The sequence below is a fragment of the Mycteria americana genome, chromosome 2, assembly GCF_035582795.1.
Source record: "Mycteria americana isolate JAX WOST 10 ecotype Jacksonville Zoo and Gardens chromosome 2, USCA_MyAme_1.0, whole genome shotgun sequence".
Taxonomy (NCBI): domain Eukaryota; kingdom Metazoa; phylum Chordata; class Aves; order Ciconiiformes; family Ciconiidae; genus Mycteria; species Mycteria americana.
In genome coordinates, this window is record NC_134366.1 from 43,720,640 (window position 1) to 43,742,547 (window position 21,908).

Consider the following 21,908-nt stretch of genomic DNA (forward strand, 5'->3'; position numbering starts at 1 on the left):
GCCTTCTTCATACAAAAATTTAGGCAGTTGCTTTGCAAGTTTAATAAGCGCTGAGCATTGAGCACTGCTGCTGGGGAGGCTTTGTCTCCTGTAGATCTCTGCCTTTCAGTTGGTTTAACCCAGTTTTATTAGAGAGCCTGTGTTTCACTGAAGGCTTCTGCTCGGTATGGAGCTGGAGTTTCATGCTCGTTCTCTGGTGAATCAGAGAGCAATAATAAGGAAGAATTCATCTTACAGCCTTTCGTCTAGTTAGGAAACACAAATTTATTTCTCCTTTACCTCAACACACATCTCCATGCAATTTCAAAGAACTTTGTTTTCTTCAAGATGCACGGTTTCACTAAAGCTGACCAGCGTGTTCAAAAGCTGTTGGGATGGGGAGGCAACCTCGCTTCCGGACAGCTGGGTTACACAAAGCTCATTCCATAAGAAGCTAGAGTAAAATATCAACTGAATCAAGTGTTAATTTTTTTTTTCCTCTTTTCCTCTGTCCTCGTTGCCATTTTCTCTTTCTTCACTCTTATTTCCACCATTTCTTTCTTCACCTGATTTGCAACCTCTGTTCTGTGATGTTAAACCTTAAATTCACTCTTTTTTCCTCCTGCATTGCACCTCCCTCTGCTCTGAGGTCCTTTTCTCAAGTCTTTTCCTTTTTCCTTTCTGACTCATTTACCTTTCCCTTCGAACTCCTGGTAGTCTTTGTTTCTCAAGGGAAACACAAATGGAAAACTCTGCTCATAACATATTTATCTAATTAGGGCCCCATTCCTTTTGTTTTTCTGTGCTGGCTCTCCTATGTTTTTCTTCTAGTTCTCCCTCTGCTTCCCTTGCCTTTCTGCTTTGAGCTGCAGTGAAGCTGCTGTCACAGTGATCATTAGCAGTCTCCGTCTAGTGCGAAGGGATGGCTTTCTGTCCTCAAGGCTTTGGGTTGATGGCTGCCTTTGATTCAGCAGGCTTTCTTTTTCCTGCCTTTCGGGGCTCTTTAGATTCTTCTCCTACTTTGCTTACTGTTTATTCAGTGTCTCCTTAAATGCCTCTTCATCCACTTCCTCATGCTGTTCCCTGAAGTTCAGTTTTTGGTTTTCTGTCTCAAAAGCATCACCTACTGAATTTTTTACCCTTTTCCCCCTCACTCTCATCCTTGGACCTTGTTCTTTCAGGTACCTGGGAACAACCTCCTCACCTCCTTTGCCAAACGCTTTCTCGGTATTCTAAGTGCCCCTTTTTAAAGTGATCCTCTGTCTTAGTCATTACCAGAGTTTTCAAGTACTGTGCACCACTAGAAAGACTGTTCTGTGGCTTGTTTTGATATACTAGTCTTTTAAAATTTTTAGGGGCTGGAGTATTTCATAATATGCACTTGTGAACCACAGTGAAAGTTTAGGATCTGTCTAAATAATTTCAAGCTATCTTGTTTTCAAATTTTAGTGTGTTCATGCTGAAAATTGTATTTGTTATTATAGATTTAGAGTACCTGACTTCTTGCCTTCAAAATTGGAAATTTGGGAGCTTTCAGAAGGTTGATATCCCCAGCTTTTTCTCAATTTGATCAGTCGAATTCAGCAGTCAGGATTTTTTTGGTGTTTTAAACTGGTTTAAAAAAAAATAAATCTTGGCTTTGTGTTTATTTCTGGATGTTATGGTGCAAAAGGCTTATGTGCATCGTAGCAAATGATCTTCACAGTGCACTTGTATTTTGTAAGAAAAATTCCAGAGCCAGTCCATCTTTTTATGTGTAAAATACAGTACATTGACAATATTCAGCTTATTTACAACTTTTCCATTTTGTAAACTGTGTGGCATTTCAGAGGCGGGTTTTGGAATCTACTCATGTGTTTCATGACCTCAGTTAAAGACTTCTGAAATCTTTTTTTTTTTTTTTCCTGATAGCACGCAAACAAATTCCATACAAAATGAGCAACTTGGATTTATCCAGCTGGTACAAGTGGTTATAGGGCTGGCTGTCACCGAAAGCTCAGCTCTTTGGTCCTGACTTGACTCATCCTTGTAGCCAGGTTTGCAGAAAGGGAGACTGAGAGTAGTGGGCTGGATTCCCCACACAATGCCATCATTGTGTCGGTGAGGAGGAGAAGCTGGTGTTCTGGCAGCTTCAGCTGTCTCTGAAAGCCTTGTCTCTTGTTCTGAGTGTTTAAAAGACGGCATTCCTCTGCTGGCAATCCTGCCCGGATTCCTGGCTTGAATTTGGTGGGCAGCAAAGATGCCTAGAGCAGTTTCAGGAGAGAAGACAGCACAGCATATAAGAGGGTAGCTTTACGGTCCAGCAGTTTTGTCTGAATGATCGAGGTGCCTCTCTGCCTGTTGTTGATGCTAACGGACAAAAATGTAGATAAATCTACTTCAATACTGAGTGATCCCAGGTTGGCTTTTATCATAAAAGAAGAATAGCTTTCCTTCCATCAGAGTTTTCATATAAAATCACGTCTAATGTGGGATCATTAAATTAAAAGGGTAGCCACATTTAATACATTTTCAAAGGCCTTCAGCTGCGAAAATATTGTCTGTTTGTTTGATACCTTCCTGACTCAAATATATATATATTTTTTTATTGCTTAAAGTCTTGTTTAAGCAGTATGGAAAATAGGCATTGATATAAACCTTGAAGTTTAGGTCTATAATTCTGTAGGACTGACTCCCACAAAAAAAGATAAGATACACGTAGGAGAAGAAAAGAAAAAAAAGAGAGAAAATGAAACAGTTTTTGCTTGGTCCAGATTTGCTGGTTATGTCCCATGGTTATGTCCGTCTGGACACTCAGAGGATTGGGGTTGCCCCGTTGCAGGACGTGAATCCGTGATCAGCATCGGTCAACAATGGATCAGTCAACAATCGGTCACAAAATGCTACTGACAGAGAGTGGAACTGGTTTTGATTTTATTTATTTACTTAAAGTTAGATGGCAAGGATATTATGCTTTGGTCTGCAAGAAATGTTGATGAGTGGCCTAAAATATTTTACGGATTGTCATAGCAAAGTTCCCTTTATGGAAGTGTCCTTCAGGACAGATGCCTTTTTCTTTTAATAATGCCTCTCATCATGTGAGGACAGATTTGCATTTTCTTAGGCAGTTCTGGGATTCTAGAGGGATCTTAAGCAGCAGTTCTTTTTGATAACACTACTCTTGCACATGTTAGCTTCTAGCTATGATTTAATTATATTTAAGCCTATATTTATGCCCCTTTACTGGGAATTAAGGAACCAGACAGAATTTTCTCAAAAGTTACTTAGCACTAAAAATAAAAATAAAAGCAAACCTCATAAAACCAGCTAACTAATATTCCATATATTTGTTTGGCTTTGTTTTTCTGGCGTGTTTTAATCGCCTGCAACGGAAACAAAAAGTAAGAAATGTAAAGTTGAAAATGCTTTTTTCCTGAGCTTTAAATATTTGGTTACAGTATGATTTGTATCAGGGAAAGAAGTAATATTGTTTGTGGCAATGCAATTGTAAAAGCTTCTATCAGTTGAAAGAAAAATATAGATCAGCTTGAATGATCAAGCTGTATTTGTCTCCATTTAAGCTGTATTAGTAAGTGACAGTGCCAGCAGTAGAGATGCACGCTGTCATTCATGCACAGCTATGACAAATTCCTCAAATCATGGAAAATTGCTCCTAGTTTCAGCTAAATCAACAATCATTTTTTAGAGGGTGAAAAATGTATTTTGAGATACATTTCTGCATACTATTAATATGATCTGATCTTAAACTGTAAGCACTTTGCAGTCTAGCAACGTTCAAAGCCATTCGTTTGCAGAAAGTAGTGCCATATGCAGAAAGACGCTAAATGAGTTGCAACTGATGTAAATGTAGTACTGAAAACCTGGAATTTTTATATATTTTGTTCTGTCAGGGGAGACCTGATTGTTTTAATGCTGTCTTTGAGATTTTTGTTTTTAAAATAACAAAACCAGGAAAGCCAGGTGTCCTTTGAAAAGCTGGTATCTGTGTTTCACTAACTTCTTAATTAATTTTTTCTCTTTGTTTGGAAGATAAAACTTTCACCAGGTACTGAATTTATTTCAATTTTTGAAGGAAGGGGAAGCATATATTTATTCAAAGTCCACTGAAGGCAAGGAAACATGATGACATAAATGGGATCAGGAACAAAAATCTTGTATTACCATATATTTTAAAATCTCTTTCTGGGTTGTGTGAATGACACGGAATGAAGAAAAAAAAATTGCCAGCCATGACAGATAACAGAAAGGGAAATTGTGTTGTGCGTTTGGATGCCATATTTGATTTCCAGTGCTTTGGGCTCAAGTTGTGGATTATACCTCTGCTGCTCCCCTGCACTGGGCTTCTGGAGCAGAGCGGGACAGGCAAGAGCAGTAGTGTCTGTAGGAGGGGTATAGCACATACATCCACAGCTAATCTTCCTCTTATCCTGCCCGTTGCCCTCAATCATAGACCAGGGGTTCATCTTAAGCTGTGAGAATAGTTGTTTTTAGTAATTACTTTTATTTTTTTCTGGCAGTGATGCCAGTGCTATAGAAGTGCAGCGATTATCCCAAATTACTTTCTAACTGTGCTAACTACGCTGCTCTGGTTATTTGTGAGCACAAGGGCTAATGTCCTGTGCAAACAGGAACTGGAAACTACTCTCTTATTTTGCATAAACTGTCAAATAATGACATATAATTGTTTAGCTTAAATCTTGCACTCTCTTCTTGTGCAAAATTCCCGATACCGTCAGTGAAGGCTTTCTCAAAAAAACCCAGCAGCATCAGACTATTAACCTGTAGTGTATTGGTGACCAGCAACATTTTGGGGCACTGCTTTGCTGTGCTGTGTACCTGGAAGGTTTCTGGCTGTACCAGCTCGCGCTCCTCCTGCGTGCGGCCGTGTCCTGTGGCCAGTTTGGATGCAGCCATTCTGTTTCAGAGGCTGAAGGAGTTAACTAATGTAGATGTGGACTTTCCCATAGTACATCAGCCAGCCATAGTGCCCCTGACTGTCCCCAAGAGCATTTCCTAAAATAGATATAGCCTTCATGCCTGCTGACCTTGACATATGTTTTCAAGGTCTTTGGCCAATAACCAGTCCATAACAGCTACAGTTTGTTCATTATTATTATTATTATTAAACTAAAATTGTTGAGTCTTACTCTTCTGGCAGTGTCTATTCCTTTCTATACCTGAGAATATACGCTGTAAAAAGAAGACACTTCAAATTTACATGTGTGTGTACCTGTTGTTATTGGAGTTGAATCATGGTTTCTTGCACCAAGGTAGGTACCGAAGACTCCCTGTGGATGTGTTTGTCACATTTCCATCCAACTTTCACCTGCCATAGCTGTTGTAGCTTATTAGCAGATGGCTGAGAGCTGAGGTTCACACCAGATCAGTAACGTGCACATAGTTTGCAACAGCTTCAACAGAATTAAGTAAATTATATGTACGTGTAAAAGTGCTGTCTATGCAAATCACGTCGTGACAAGAGATGCCAGAAGCAGGTGGGCTCTGATTCAGGCTGGTACGCTTGCCTGCTGAGAAGTCCCACATCCCACATGCAATGGATGTGGAGTGTGTTTTTATTTTCCTGTAGGTAGGTTCTAATGGATTTTACTTTTTCAATTTTCTTCACTAGAAAGCGGGAAAAACCTTTTATTTTGTTCTCATCTTGTCAATCTATTTCATAGCTCTCCATTAGCTTAAGGACCACATGTGGCCTTTAATTATAGATGTGGAGTACAGGCTGTCCTGTGTGCACCCAGAAAGTTGTTAAGGTGTAGGTAAAAATGCAGCTTTCCACCATGTTTAATACAACATTTTATAATGTGATCTTTAAAAGTATTGTTTGCAGAGGTAATTCAGCAGATAAGGAAATATGGATACCTGAGCAGAAATTAAATACTCTGAGATTTTCTATTAACAGTAATAGCCTACCTTTTTTTTTTTTTACACTATGCCATATTTATTTATGCTTACTGAACAGCAATTACATACATGTAAAATTACAATGAACTAGCTTTCATTTTCTAACTCTGGAACTTTTTAAAAAGAACTGGGTTAATGAGACATTGATAGAGAAGGATATACAAGCAGTTGATCCGTTGAATTTAGATTTAGGATAGCTTGCTGGACCCCACAACAAAGTGCACCATTTTCCCTGGCAGAAAGGGGGAGAGTAGAATAGTTTGCTGAGTGTGGTTCTGGCTGAGTGTTGACTTTGCTGCTGGTGAGATGGTTGGGGTCACTGCTGCTTGCTTTAGGTATCCCTTTAAATTGTAGTTTGTGTTTTTCTTAACAAGAACTTAAAGATTTTCTGATTGGCACATCTTAGAGAAGTAAATCCAAAATTAAGGGGTTTCATAAGTGTACAAAATGGAATTATCCATTGTCTAATTCTGTTCACTTACATGTTAAGTAGATATTCAGATGCTCTTTGCTATTTATTTTGAAAGATACACCTATCTGTATTTTCTGGTTATTGTAAACCATCACCCAGTCCGTAAACAGTCAGCTTCCCAATTTGCAGAAATACTCTGATTGGCCTCAGAAAGTGACCTTCCATTCATTGCTCTCTGCGCTTGCTGACCAACCTGCTAATGGAAACAGAGGTTCTTTCTAATCCCGAATGAAGTGTTCCTTTGAGGAAATTTCCTAAAGGGATATTTTCTTTAGCTTCTTCTGGAAATGCAGTGCAATTGAATTTGCAGCATGGATCCCAGGGCTGTTCAGCTTTGCAGAGCTGCTCTTTGTGAAATTTCAATCTTGTGCTATAGCAGGAAAGACAACTGGATGTAATTTTCCAAGATTTGGTGTTTCCAATAAAGTCAGCTTTACAGATTCTTTCTTCAATTTGTTTATTGTATACATTTTCTTCCTCCTTTTTCTTCCCCCTGTAAACAAAACAAATGCCTTACTAAAAAAAACCTTCCATTTTTGAGTAGCCATTCAAAAAATCAGAAACTGCCTATCTTTTCTTCTTTGTATCTGGATTTTGCTATATTCTTTAAGTATGGATATGTTGTTTCTTGTGTTCTGTGTAAAGGACATACATGTTGTGTCCTCCCTATTTTATATTATTCTGATTGTTTCAGATGAACTTTCTGTATAGAGAAGACACCTCTAGGTGTGACATCTGTGCAGCTCAGTACTCCAGTTATAAAATCTTCTTGTAGTGTTAAAGAAGCCACACATCCAATTCTGTAATTGGTAGTTTTGGTATATTGGTATAGTAACTGTTTAAATGGTATACTACTGCAGCTGGTCTGCCAAATATTCAGGGTCCTTACCCATAAATTGTTCTTCCCTTTGATAATATGCAGGAGTCCCTACAATTTCCACAGCTCAATTCAGGAGACAGCTGAGAATTAGAAAGACATTTTTGTGTATAAAGTCCCTTATGATTTCACATGGCCACACTTAAAATTTCTCATTTAATATATTTTAGTGGGAAAAGTTACTATGCAATAAAAACCATGTCATAATACCTATGTTTAAAGGGGAAAAGGTATATTGTTTCTGGATCCCCTGTCTAGAATAACGGATACATAAATTACAAGGTGAGACGGCAGTCGCAAGTAGTGCCAAAAAAATGTAGATTTGGTTGGCTGTAAATGCAGTCGGCGATTTGACTCCAGCTATAGCGAGCCCCGGTGACTGCTGGGGACCCTTCCAGCACCGGAGGGGAGAGCCAGCAGCCCCCCGCGATGGCACGTGAGCAGGGTCTGCCGTCACCTGGCGGCAGGGAGACTGATCAAATGCTTACAGAGCACATTTGTTCCCGTTTCAGAGTCTCTTTAAAAGTGACAATTTAATGGGACCCATTACTGTCAGCTGTGGCCGGTTCCCCCTCCCTCCTCCCAGGCGCTTACCAGGGAAAGCAGAGATTTATAGCCATGGTGCAGCCAGTCCAGTGGGCTACTGTTCACTCCTCTCGCCAGTGTCCCGGCTGGCTGCTCTCCAGATGAATCTTCCCAACAGGGGAGAGGACTTCCCCATCTCTGGGATGCTTGGCTTGCTTTGATGCCCTGTGCACCTATGATACTTGCGTGGAAATTATTAGGTCCTCACTTCAGAGCGCCCCGTGATCCTCGTGTGCTTTCTGCTGGTCCAAAAGAGGGGCAGTGCACCACGTTCAGGAAGACTGAAGCGGAGCGTTTCAGAAGAAAGCTCTGCAGCCCATCATTTTTGAAATGAATGGACACTACCACTTTTTTACCTTTTTTGTTTGTTTGTTTGATCGGGATCAAGGCATCGCTCAGATGCTGCTGCAAATGGTCTTAACCAGTCCACATTTATCCTTAGGGATGCACAGTGACTGCTACATGTACAGAAACAGAGGTGAAAACTATGGGGTTTTTTTAAAGGAAAGAAGAAAGGGAGCGTTAGGTGAACAGAAGAGATGCAAGCACAGCACCCAGGAGCCAAATGGATGAGCTAACTAAAAAGACCTTTTATCTTACCTTAAGTCCATGTGATTTTGTAAACTGAAAGAATGATCATCTTGTGATCATACGAGCTCTGTGCTTGAATCTGGCCATTGATTAAAGTCTGGCAGGGGAGGGAGAAAACAGGAAAACATCTTGCTAAGATTTTCCTGTGTTAGATTAATCAGCCCCAGTTCATTCACTCATCTCTGAAAGGTCATGTTTTCTCATCGTCCAAGTTGCCCGGTCCCAGGCTCTCCCTTGCTTCCCTACGGCTTCTCCCTTGCTTCAGCGTGGCTGAATGAACAGTGGTGCCCAACACTGGGAAAGGTGGAGGCAGTGCTGCGTTTGTCCTGTCAGCTACACCGCTTTTTCAGCATCTCAGCACGATTTATGTCACGTTTTGCAACAAGACACAGATCTCTGATTAGTGGTACCTTAAGAGTCCTGATTTCTTGGAGGAACTAGTCAGTTGATTCCTCTGGCTCTGTGCAGTTGCTAATCCCCTGCACTGGCACAGACTGCATTTCATCCACCTTTCTCAGCCTGTTTTTCCGTGTTGTTGAGACTGTTTTGACCACGTGTACTTTGTGTACAGGAACTGGGCAGAGGAATATGGCCACCATCTCACTCTTAAAAATGGTGGGTTTGCCAAGCTGGTCCAGCTCCAACTCATTCCTCTGCTGTCACCTTCGGTAATGAGTTTCAGCTGCAGTGTGGAAAGGTAATTTTCCTTGACTACTGCCAATACTAGAGAGCCAGACTTGCATATTTCTGGGTGTTTACTTGAACTCTGTTTTCTCGTCTCCAGGCATCTGAGTTTCACGAAACTCTACGTTTTACAAGGTTTTAGTGGGTAGTTCTGTATTAGCAGAGTTTCTTTGTCGCTGAACGCGGGGGAATGAGAGTGTAGCATAAAGTAGTCAGTACAAGATATTACTTGCCAGATTTCAAGAGATTGATACCACGTATTTGTTTAGAAATCAATTGTCAAAATAAAAAGCAAAAAACCAATTGTGGGGAGATAATGAACGTGTGTTGATGAGCCATTGAGATGGATGCCTGAAAAACATACCAGGAAGCATAATGCTCAGGACATCTGGTTTATTTTGGCATGTTTGTGTCCACGTTATTTCTTCTGAATATTTTTGGGTTGCTTTCTGCATTGTTTTCCTACATCACTTCATCCCTCCTCAGAAACAACTTCTCTGCTGTGGATCAGGCACATTTTAAAACTCCTCTCAGGTCAGACAAAGAGAACAGAAACATGCTGGGCCTTGAAAACGAGCGGGAGCTGTGCTGTGGCACAGCCAGAGCAAGCCCTTTGCCAGCCATGCTGGCAGGCACCCACAGGCACCCACCCAGCCGGCCGGGCTCAGACTGGGGCACTGCCTTGGCTCCGGGTGGGCTGGGGAGAGAGCAGGGAACAGCTGGCTGTGCATGCAAACTGTGCGAATCTCTCTCCTAGAGCAAGGGGAATTGCACTTCAGCCAGCTTGCAGGCATATATAAATATTTGTGGCATAGTTTGCATTATTATTTCAGCTGAGCTGTAAACATTTGGTTGCTGATAGTGGGTTAGAAACTAGTGCCTCGATAAATTTCAGATGGTGCAGAAGTTGCAGGGTTTTTTTTATTGGCTGACAATTAATGGAAGCCCTCGTGCCTCTTCTGGTAAATAACTGCGGTGCCAAATATGTGCGGGAACTCTGCAAGCCTTTGTGGTGAGGGCTGGGAAGGGAGGAGGAGGAAGAGGATGCAAAGCCTGCCTGTGCGGGGAATTTCCTTGGAGCATGCACATATCTTCTTTCTCCCATGTAGGTTTGTGTTTCAGCTTGCCCTTTCCTCTTCACGTGTTTCCATCTCTGCCAGCAGCTAAATGGAGAGGCTAATTTGAGAGACTCCTACAAGTAATTGCAGCATAGTAATTGCATAGCTAACATGAGTCTTTTCCTTGTCCTGCCTGCTGCAGGAATCTGCATGTCACTGCATGGGTATAGCTTGGCGGGGATTTTTTAATTTGTTTTTACTAGGAGGTCTACTACTTTTTTAGAGTAGCTGTTGCTTAGTGTCTTTACTTTGTAGCTCTGTGCAAAAAAATCCCATGTATGTCTAGTGAAATTGTGACACTGTCCTTGGAAGATAGTCCCCCTGCTCCAACCACCCGAAAACCCACTGGATAAAAACAGAGACCCAAATTAAGAGCGTAAACCAAAATCAGTCATACATTTGGGGAACAACAGTTTGGAAAGTCTTTCCTGTTACTGTGCTTCCATGCAAGAGAGCAGCTACATAAATGGTTTGGAAAAGTGTCATTCTTTACGAAGAAATACTGCGCTTAATTAATTCTTGCTCCTGGGAGGTCAACCTGGGGCACTCATTATTGTCTTAATTGGTGGTATAAATCCTGAGGCACTGGAGGGGAAGAGAGGAAAAAAACGATGAGCAGTTAACAACATATAGCCTTTTGGATAAGTGCTAGCCCGTTGTACGACCATCCTAGTGACATTTTATGGTTTTATTGGGTTATAGGTCTGGTCCTCCACAAATTAGGTTAAAGGGAATTGATTTGCATAAACAAAAATATAAGAAAATAGCAAAATGCAATAATTCATTCCTGAGTTCTCCATTAAACTGTGTGAAATAACTCAGTGCACTGCAACTCAGAAAAGCGTTTCTTTGATCTCTGTTATTCGTATTAAATTATATTCATTACTCTTCCCATCTGGAGTTTCCTAGCAGGCCAAAAATCATCCTACAGACGTTACAGAATTACTGAAAGGAAGTTAACTGTAACTTTTTAATTGTATACATTTCATCTCCTTTTTTTTTTTTGATTTGAAGAAAGCAGATGGAAGTGCATAGCAGCGCCTTCCTCTCTGTTTAAATTACTGAAGTGGAGAAGCAGAAAATCTCAGCCGTTCTTTCCCGTCACATATTGTTTCAAGGTGATGACTGTTCTGTCTGGAGACTTTGACGTGTTTGCTAAAAAGGTCAGGAGTTCAGTGAAAATCGAAATTGTCGAGAAATCCATGCGTAGTCTTAGGGATGCTGTGATACCCTTGCCGGAGAAATCCAGTTGCTGCAGATTTGCAGCCAAGTGAACGCAACTCCCCCAGTTCGTTGGTAGCTGCTTCTCTGCCAGCTGGCCAGAGGAAGTGTTTTAAACTCCCCGGAAAAAAAAGTCGTTTTGACAGTTTGGGGCATGTTTTAATGTTAGGCCAAGGTTTGTGAAATAAGAAGATGTGTTGGTGTGGGGCACCATGAAAAATGGGGTTTGTTTCCAGCTCACCAGTGGCTAACAGCTAATTGGCATTAGCGGCCCCATGAATAATTTCCTTCAAGCTCTGTCATCAAAACTGGGGTTTTTTTCTTGCCCTCTGAGGCCCACAAGGTTTTTTTCACCTTAGAAGCTGTTAGGGTTTATCAAGTGTGGCCTGCCGTGTCTTTGCTGGAGAATTTCTTGCAGTTGCGGGTGAGCATCCCCATTTTGGTAGCTTAGGGAGGGATGACACCTTCCTCATCTGCCTGTCCCTGTCCTCTGGGCCTTTTTCTCTTTTTAAGAAAAGAGAAAACCCTGAAACCCTCAAGCTTTTCCATTTGTGTAAAAATAATGAAAAGAGAATAGGCCTTTATTTCCCCTTAATGGATTGCTTTTAGGTCCACTGGTCTGTATTCCCGTATGAGAGACGTGGGATAACACCTGCTTATTTTTATGGAGTGTTTTGAGTTCTGCAATTTAAAAAAACCAAACAAACAAGCAAACCACCCTGGTTTCAATAGCAAATTTGGTTTTCTTCAGCTGTGGAAGGTTACGGCTACTCTTCATCTGCAGAATAAATGACTAGACAAGATGAAATGTGGATGGTGAGCAGAGAGTTTCTGCTGGAAATAACAGCAACGACGGACAAACCCAGAGCACTTCCCAGGGCGGGCTGGTGCCCAGCCCCTTTGCTGCCAGGCGCCTGGCATCTCTAGGTGCTCGCTACAAGCTATTGACATTTAACAACATTTATTCATTTGTTTTTGCAAAGATCTGCGTGTCCTGCCCCGACAGATATCACCAGCGCAATTTCCGTGCTTTCTGGCAGTAAGCCTTTCTCTACTTATTGTAGCTGCTTGCATTTTGTGCCGGCGGTGGTTTCCAGCCACAATGTCAGGCAATTAATTAGTTTATTCTGCAAGCCGTGACTTCCAAAGCGTGATAGGCAGTGCAGACATCCCGGAAAAGTGCTGTGCAACTGGGAATACGCTCATTTTAGCTTCCTTTTAGATAGCTGCTTTGGCAGCTTTCATTACTCATGAAAGCTGGGTCTCATGTTCTGGCTGCAGCCATTTTACAGTGTTTTTTTTACTATGCGGAGTCCCATAGCAGTATATGCTGGGGCTTTTAGGTCTTGTATAAGCCTTTCTATGACGCTCCCGTTGTGGGATTGCACGCTATCAAGGCCTTTCAGAGCAAATATTCCTGGTTCACAACTAAAAATTGTGTCTCTCTGCCGTAACCTGACAGCCGATGCTACCAGGACTTTGTGAGGAAAGGGTTTTTTGTTCCTTGACTGCTGCCACCTGTAATAAAAATACTGCAAACCACATTCAGTTCATGAATGTACCTGGGCAATTCCCTGGACGCAGAGCAAAGTAGTTTTGTGCAGATCTCATCACTGAGAGAGACCTTAAATGTCTCTGTTGATGCTCCAGAGAGAGCAGGAACGGGGTCCTTACTGTGCCTACGTACATTTTACAGGGTTAGCAAGGATAGAGGGTAACTTGAATGACTAAAAAAATAGGTTGAAAAGAGGCTATGCATCACAAACGGAGTTGTTCTGTAAAAAAGGTACATATTTGTACAGCCCGTATTTCAGAATAAAGCTAACAGCAGAGGTTTCAGGTATGTCGTGGGCTGGATTTTCTTTTTGGTTGTTACTGGTTTTTATCTTTCCCCTCAGAGCTCAGTCAGTCAGCATTTATGAATGACTGATAAACTGTACCATGGCAAAGTCCTTCCTACTCCTTTGTTTCTTTTACGATAAAGTAGCAATACACTTCACTCAGAAGCTTGTTTTGCAAATTTACCAAAGAATGGCCTCTCAATCTGCAGGAGTCATAGCTGGCTGCCTGTATTTGGGGTTAATCAAAGCTGAACCAGATGAACCAAGCAGGCTCTTCAAACAGATTGAGCTCGCAATAAGCCCTTCTCTGCTGATTGCCCTGTCCCTGGCTTGCAGGGCAAGTTTTCAACTGGTAAGCCCACTATATCTGTAAATAAGATTTGACATGCCCTATGCTGGTAAAATATTTCTAAGACGTTTTTGAGATCAAATGATCCATCTCTTCATGCGATGTGCGTAACTTGAGCTCTAAATCATCTGACTTGCCAAAGTCAACTGGGCAGTGAAGGAGAGGGAGTTGTATAGATTCCCTATCAGATATGTAAGGGTTCATGCTAACAGTTCTATAAGACTTCATAAGCTTAAACACTTAACATTGTCTTGAGGGTTCATCCTTAATGACCTCCTTTGTATTCAGATAACCAGTGGCATAATGGCATTCAAAATATTACTGAAATAGTTAATATTCTCTGTAGGCACTGCTGCTCTGTACTGAGTTCTCTAATTTTGACACATTACCAGGCAAATACTATAAAAGTAAGTGGTGAGTGGGATGACGTGGGGTTTTTTGGCATCATGTTGAAGTTAGATTGACTAGATAGGTTATTTAGTTCTAAGCAATAGACCTAGTAAACTGGGTTTATTTGCTACTTAATACATATGGTTTCACGTATCACTCTCTGCTTTCAGTGCAGCAGATAAGATATCAACACAATTAAAAGTGAAAAGTAATCTGTCTGCTCTGCCGGTGGTGGATGCTCAGAGAACACACGCTGATACAATAGATTTCTGAATAATTTATACTCAGCATTTTTTCCTTGCACTCGGTAAATGAGGATGCCTAATGTGGCATGGTCAGAGCGATGCTCTATCTGTCATCCATTAAGATAACAAGATTGGTGGGCCTGGGAGGAGTGTGGCGTAGTGCGCAGAAAAGATGAGATTAAAAATTGAAATGTTTGTCCGAAATGCTTTGTGTAAAGGATGCCAATAAAAGCAGCTCAGAAGGACGGAATTAATTCATGAGTGTGATTTCTGCAAAGCTTTGTTTGTCTCCGCTAAAATAAAAACACAAGATCCGTGTTCCTTTCAAAAGTTGTGCATAAAAGGAATATTAGAGCAAATCACCATTCCTGATAGGTCTTCGGTAGCTTCCTCTACTTTAAATTCAAGTAGTTTGTAGGTGCTATCGAAAACTATTATGTATGACAGTAATGCTTTATGTCTTACAGAATTTTTTTTTATATTCATAAGGCATTTTAAATTACAAAGAAAGAATCATTTGTGCTTGTTTTTGGCACAGGAGTGTCTCATCTCCCGTCACAGGGTGTTAATTTGGACGGGATGCTAAAATATTTGCATAAAAAGTTGCTCATGTAAATATTCAGCCAAACAGATTCCTTTTGAGGCAAATGTATTACAGTAAGTAGTAGCTTGTTTTTCAAGAGCCCGTAGGCACTCCAAGTTGCTTAATTTATAAGCAGTGGTGGTTGCCCTCTCTGAAGTTTCTGACAACTTCTCAAGGTTAGGTTGCATTCGGATTTTCTTGGTTTTTGAAGAAACTGTTGGGGTTGTAAGATCAGATGGAAGTTATTTGGCAAAAAGCACTTGGAGGAAAACTTGGGCCTGCTTCTAACTTTGCTATTTTTAGTGAACAGGTCAGTGTATTATACTTGTGCTATCTGGAACCCAGCCTTGAGGTGGTTTAAATGTGCTTTTCTGTTTAACCGAGCAGCAAGCGCCCGCTCTGCCCATCCCCATGTCCCGCAGGCTTTTCTCTCGCTGCAGAGCTGCTGGTAACCAAAGCAGGTGAGGTGCAAACCCCCGCAGAGGGACAGACAGGATGCTGTCTGGGTTTTTAGCCCAGTGTCAGATGGGGAAATGTTTCTGGGCATGACCCTCTTTGCAGTGCCACCCAGACCTTGCGGCTGCACGGGGCCAGGCTTGTGGAGGCGGGTGGGGAAACTGAGCCCCAGCGCCCAGCAAGTGCCCTTCGCCTGCCGGTGCTTGAAGTCCTGTCGCTCCCCCGTGATGGCTTTGGTTTGGGGTTTGCATGCAAAGAAATTAAGTAATGTTTATGATCTGGGTATTTTTCTTAGTGCCTGTCCAGAGGAAATTTTGAAGATCAGATCTTTTCCGGGACCTATTGCTGAGGTTTTAAAATGAGCTTGCCACAAATCTTAGTAGAAATAGTATCCCAGTGTTGTCTTAGGGAACAATGCTTGTCCAGTGGGGCCTAGCATGCTGTTGAGAAACAGGTCCATAGTTTTGAGCAGGACCACATTATACCTTTTTTCACCTGAATATTTTACGGAAATAAGTTCATTTTTCTTTCTGTTTCATGAGTAACTCCAGGAAGAAAATCAAATACAGGTGTTAAAAAGTAATTTGTAAAACAACAGTCTAAGCTTCCACAATTAATATTCTCATCTATATCTTTCACTCTGTGTAGGACATTGCCTGGGGAGGTTAGGCTGTTGAAGAAAGTGTCTGCCTTTGGACCTGGAGATCTGCTTTTTCTGAGTTTGTTCTTCTTAAGCCTTTTCTATTACTAATCAGTTGATGAAAGCTTTATACTTGCTGTCTGCAGAAGTTGGGTCACGTTTTTCTGTTGGGCTGTGTGGTCAGCTTCATACGGTAAGGACTGAGAGAGCCTCCTCTGCTTTCCTTCCTGGTGGGCTGTAATTAAACCCTAGGTTAAAGGGGTGCAGAAGCTGCGTCTAAATATCAGAACTGATCAATCACTGGGTGCCATGAGCTACTGGTTATATTTTGGTGAAGTACAGGTATATATGGAGGAGGCTGTTTCTTCTTTTCTCTGTATTCGGTGACACTTTTGAAGCTCATACTTCGTTTCAAGTAGTGCCTGTGTCAGTAAACCAGAAGTCTCTCGAGCATGGATGCGCAGCAGCCGCGGCCCCAAAGCGTGTGCAGGCAAAGGGGTGGCTTTGGGGACTGTTTTTTTAAATTCCTCTAGTTGTTGAGCATGGTGAGACAGTTGCTGCACGAGAGGGCCATTTTTGTTCGTTTGGGCCAGTTTGTTTCCTGCACTGTCAGGCTGGTGGTAGCAGAGTTACTCCGTCGGTGGCTGTGGGTGTTGATTTACATGCAGCGCTGGATTAAGCCAGGGTGGCTGCAGGGGAAGCTACCAGTCTTGGCTTCCCCTACCTCTTTCCAACCAAAAAGTGGTGACTGAATAAGCTGTATGGAGACCCTTGAACCAGCACAGCTCACACTTTGTCCGTTGAATTAAACCGAAATAGATGCCATAGATTTCTCACGGTTCTAGTTAGCATCCTCGGCAATTACCGCAGAGCCGGGCATCGCAATTAGGGGAATATCAAAGCAAGAAAGAAGTAAGTGAATATTACCATAAATTTTCTTCTTGCCAAGTAAACAAATGTACACACGCTTGCCATACTTTCTCCATTGTAAAGGTTCAAGCAGTGTTAATGATCAAAAGTGTGGGATATAAAAGAGCAGTGTTACTGATAACTTAAAAGGTTTTAATTGTCTAAACAAATAGCTTTAAGTTCTTCTTCTGTGTCCAGTAGCTTAAGGAAAAGAAAGAAGTGAAGAGTTTTTATTTACCTGTTTGATGGTAGTGTTAAGTATCTTCTAAATCAGAGGAGCTAACCTCAGGATGAGGCTTGCCTGTGCAAGAGCTGCAGAAAACTATTGCCAGGGGTTATGTGATTAAGGAGGCATTTTTCAGTTCTGAGTGAATTTGAGGTATTTTCATAACATTAGCATCTATAGCATGTTGGGTGTGCAAGGAATTTATGACCAGCCCTTACTGACTGTGCCTGCCCTACCACTCCCTGATCATATGGTCAGGAACTCTCCCAGTTAACTATGAACGATAGGGGTTTTGGCTTTTAGAACTACTCGCATATCTCGATGAGTGCTTCTAGGAGAGCCAATTTTATAGCTTACCACGATTGCATCTTTAGACAAATGCATTGTGGGCACAGAGCTATGATCTGCGGCATCAAGTTTACCGCTTCCCTGTAGGGTGTAAACATGTGGCTGGTTGAAGAGTTTTAACCTCTCAAGCCCTCCAACAGATATTAAATTGCTAACTATTCTTCCATAATGCTATGATGTTGACTGAAATTTGACCCCAGTGCTTGCTGAAACAATTTTCAAAATCTGAGTGAGAAGGTTAAATAGTGCTGTCAAATTTCCAAATGTCTGTTGCAAAAGTACTTTCGCTGAATATCTGTGGGTTGAGCTCTAAAATGCTTAAAGTACTCCTCTTTTTTTTTCTTCATTATTATATGATATTATCTAAAGCTTGGGTTTTAGTGCAGATGAAGAAATTAACTTGGTTTTTGCCTTTTTTCCGTGCCAGCTAACCTTGCCATTTATGGCTGTTTTTCTCTCTTTTACTTGCTGAAGGAGGAATCCAGTCAAATGGTGCTCCCTAAGTACAAACCAGACCTCTAGTTCTCTTTAATTTCTGTTCAAGATCATTGTAATTACATGATTATTTTCACAGCTGTATCTGAATAAGAAAAAAATGCTGTAATTGGCAACTCTTACAAGTTCACAACTCAATAACCTGATGCTGGAACTCTTCCACCTGCAGAAGCCTCATTAACTGCTGTAGGAGTTCCAGCAGCTAAGAGACCTGGGTTTCAAATTATTTCTCTTTTTACGTGCAGCTTTCGAACTAGAGAATCTCTGCAGTAACAAAAATAGACAGGACCTTTAGGCTGAGAGAGGCTGTTGGTTGTTGGATGAGTGTTTGACTTCCAAGCGGATCCGTTAGGAAGGCTGTTGTTTACCCAACTCATTACTACATCCATAAGCCCAAACCATTTTTATTTTAGCTTTTTTGTAAAATCTAGGACTTCATTTCCTGAATGCTGTTACTAGTTCTAGTGCTGTTTATTTTGGCCTTGGGTTGCATTATTTAGTTAGTTTTTATTTAAGAGATTAGTCTTATGTTGCAAGAAACGGTACTAAATTATAATAAGACTGAGTATTTAAAGATGCCATACTCCAGCCATAACTTCGAATTTATTTTGTTATTTTAAAGCAATGTTAGTGCCTGTCTCTAAGGGTTATGGGAAGCTCAAAAGTTTATTTAATTTCTTTTTTTCTTGATTGCAGGGCTTTTTCCGCAGGAGTATCCAGAAGAACATGGTTTACACATGTCACAGAGATAAAAACTGTGTTATCAATAAAGTTACCAGAAATCGCTGCCAGTACTGCAGACTACAGAAGTGCTTTGAAGTGGGAATGTCCAAAGAATGTAAGTTGTCTTCAGAAACAATTTATGTTTGTCATATCCTATGTATATGTGGCAGTCCCAAGGGAGAAAAATACTATGCATTTATATGACTGGAGCCAGTATCTGTATTCATATGCAGAGAAAGGAGTATGAATTTTGTACCAACTTCAGACCCGTACTTTACAAACTCCTGAGTCCTTAACTTTGCAGCCTAAATGCCGCCAGTTAAGAACTTTTAGTGCAACATGCTGCCTGTGTGGTGTGGCCACGCTGTGTGGGTATGAGAAATCCCAAGTGGGTAACTTCACCGGCTTTTCTAAAAGAACAAACCCACAGCTACTTGCTTTAAGATTGGACTATCCCCCATCTGCTCTAGAAATGGCTTCTTGGGGCAAGGGCGTAAGAGGAACAGTGCTGGCTTCTTAGCCTCGGTTTCAGTCCTCCTTCTGCCCTGCAGACTGGCTCGTGGCTTTGCTGGGCTTGGTGTCAACCCAGGATATCATTTCACAAGGGCTTCCCACGGGCTCTCCTGCAGCAGCCTTCTTCAGCCTTGCACCTTCTCCCTCGTGCCAGTGCAGGTGCTTGTGCCAGAGGTCCTTCTTTTAGCGGTAGTGCCGGTTTGTGCCGTTTTACAAAACTGACGGTACAACGGCCTTGAGTCTTCTGTTCTTACCAGTTGGAGCCTCTCCGAAAGGTGAAACAAGCTGGGAAATCCTCTTCTAAACCTGCAAAGCCAGTAAACTTGACTATGTACAAATGCTGCCAAAAAACCCAAAGGACTTTCCTCTCCCTTCCTTTATAGAAATCTCTGGTCTGCCCTTTAACGTTTTAAAGAGTTTGGACAGAAATCTGTGATTTTTGTCTTTTTCCAGTTTATTGATATCCCTGTCAAGCACAAAAATTTAGCTAAAAAATCCATTCTCAAATCTTTAAAGGGTAACGCTTCTGAAACTTTCTCATTTTTGATTGGAGTGATTGCAGTAACAAAAAAGTCTTTGGTGTAGTGATTTGTTTGATTGTTGAGGGTTTTTACCTCTGTCAGTGATGTTCCTGATTTCAGTAGGTCAATTCCAATAATAAACACCACAGAAATTTGCAGTGTGTGCATAAGAGAGGAAAAAAAATTGCCCAACCCCCCCTCTTTACTTTAATTCACCCACAGGAGTTCCTTAGAGAGACTTTAAGACCAGAGAAAAAAAAATTAACACTGATGAGACATTTATGACTGAACTTTGACTTAGATCAGTTCTCATCCTCTGCATTTCTCCTTCCTGAATTGCATGGGACTTCCCAGTAGTTCCCTTCTCCGTACTTGGGCAGGAGCCAAAGAGGTCCCAAAGTCACACTGGTCCCTCCTGATTGCATCCCTTTTTTTCTCTCCCACCCTCTCCCACCCTCTCCTCTCCTCTCCTCTCCTCTCCTCTCCTCTCCTCTCCTCTCCTCTCCTCTCCTCTCCTCTCCTCTCCTCTCCTCTCCTCTCCTCTCCTCGGAAAAGTCTTGAGGAGCAGAGAAAGAACCAGATACATCTTTAAGACCACTTTGCAGTGTTTCCAACTCCTTTTCATGGAAATCTGAAATTGTGGTTGTTGAAAAGGGCTGACATCAAGTTTCAAGCAACTGGGGGAGCTAGGAGGCCTTAGGATTTCCATGATTGCACTGTCCTTGTTGGGTTTTCTAGTTTTCTCGTGTGTGCCTGAAGTGCATTTACCTATACTTACATATAGATTTACTGGAGTGGAGACCATGATGGGAGTAAAGGAGAGGGTAGGCTAAATACAAAGATTCACAAAGATATAAGATTGAATGAGGAGGATTTTATTGATACGTATTTGACCGTATAGCTGTCTGTGCACATGAAGATTCTTTCCTTGATAAAAACAGTATGATGCATTTTGGAAGAGAAGACAAAACACTTTTCTCACCTGAGGGCTTGTTGATCTTGAATTCTTAAGGATTTTACTGCTGACGTGAAGTAGTAATCTTATTAAATGCTGTAACGTCACATCAGAGTAAGTTTTGGAAACATCAGCAGTATTTCTAACATGTTAACCAAAGTTACTTAGGGTAAAGTATAAAGACTTACTGCCTTTTAGGTGATGGTTTGTTTTGTCCCATAGGGTAGCTGGAGCTTTCCCAGCAAGAATTAAGACTTCGCTCTGCCTATTTCCTTGGGTGAACTGAGTGAAATTGCCCTTTGGCCATTGCCTTTATCTCAAACCACTACAGGCACTGAAAGGGGGATAGCAGGTTGGAGGGGGAACAGAGGATACTGGGGAGAAGTGAGGGATGTCCTCTGGCTGCATTTCTGTAGAAGGTATTTGCAAAGGAGTAGAGAAATTATTTTAAATGTCATCAGTTTGAATGCAGTGTGTCTTGTCTTCTGGGTTTAAGAGCTAACTCTGAAGTGATTCCATGTTATCCCTTCATAAACAGGAGCTTTTCATCTGTTAAGAGATTTGAAAAACTATTTTCTTATCTGACCTTCTTTCATACATGTCCCCAGGTTTCAACTCCATTTCTTTAGAAGTTTATGTAAACAAAGGCGTATTTGTCAGTGGGCTTTTTCTTAGCAGATAGAGGTTTTTCTTTTTCCCCAGTACCTTATTCACATTTTGGTTTTCTGTCTTCTTACAGTTCTGTTACCTTGTAACGTGAAAGCCATGAACAAAGGACAGAAAAAAGTATCGGAGAAATCTCATAGGGAAACAAGCCTACAATGCTCAAACCAGTCCCAAATGGGGAAAGTAATCATGGTGGGCAGCTGCACATAGCTCCTGGCAACAGACCGTGGGGTTCCTAAAGAGGAGTAAATGCAGAATTTCAGTACACAGAATAATCTGTGCTTAAACACTACAGTCTTGTGTTTTTATTTGTTCTGCCTTTAAAGGGCATGCAAAAGTACTTGCATATGCGACTCCTTTTGAGCTTAATGAGCGTTACGCACAAACATCAGAGATGAGGACTGGCTGCCCAGCCAGTGTGATAAGTAAGGTTTTAAGAATGGAGGTACAGTGTTTTGGAAGAGAAGAGGTCCTGGGCATTTCTTCTATGCTTTTATCTTCTTTTAGAGAATGAAGTGAGATGCTGAAGGAATGCACGCCAAATTTGCATTTCTTTATAGATTGTTTTGTTCGTGTAGGGGAAAAAAGTTATCTTCAACCCC

At 41.4% G+C, this 21,908-nt stretch overlaps 1 protein-coding gene across 10 annotated transcripts in view; it reads left to right on the top strand.

Moving 5' to 3' along the window:
* Positions 1-21,908, top strand: part of RARB (retinoic acid receptor beta) — a 333,447-nt gene that overhangs the window by 265,819 nt on the left and 45,720 nt on the right. For all 10 annotated transcript variants that reach the window (XM_075493163.1, XM_075493165.1, XM_075493164.1 and 7 more), the window contains one exon: positions 18,625-18,766. In XM_075493163.1, the coding sequence (XP_075349278.1) occupies positions 18,625-18,766 (142 nt within the window). The remainder of the gene's footprint in view (positions 1-18,624; positions 18,767-21,908) is intronic.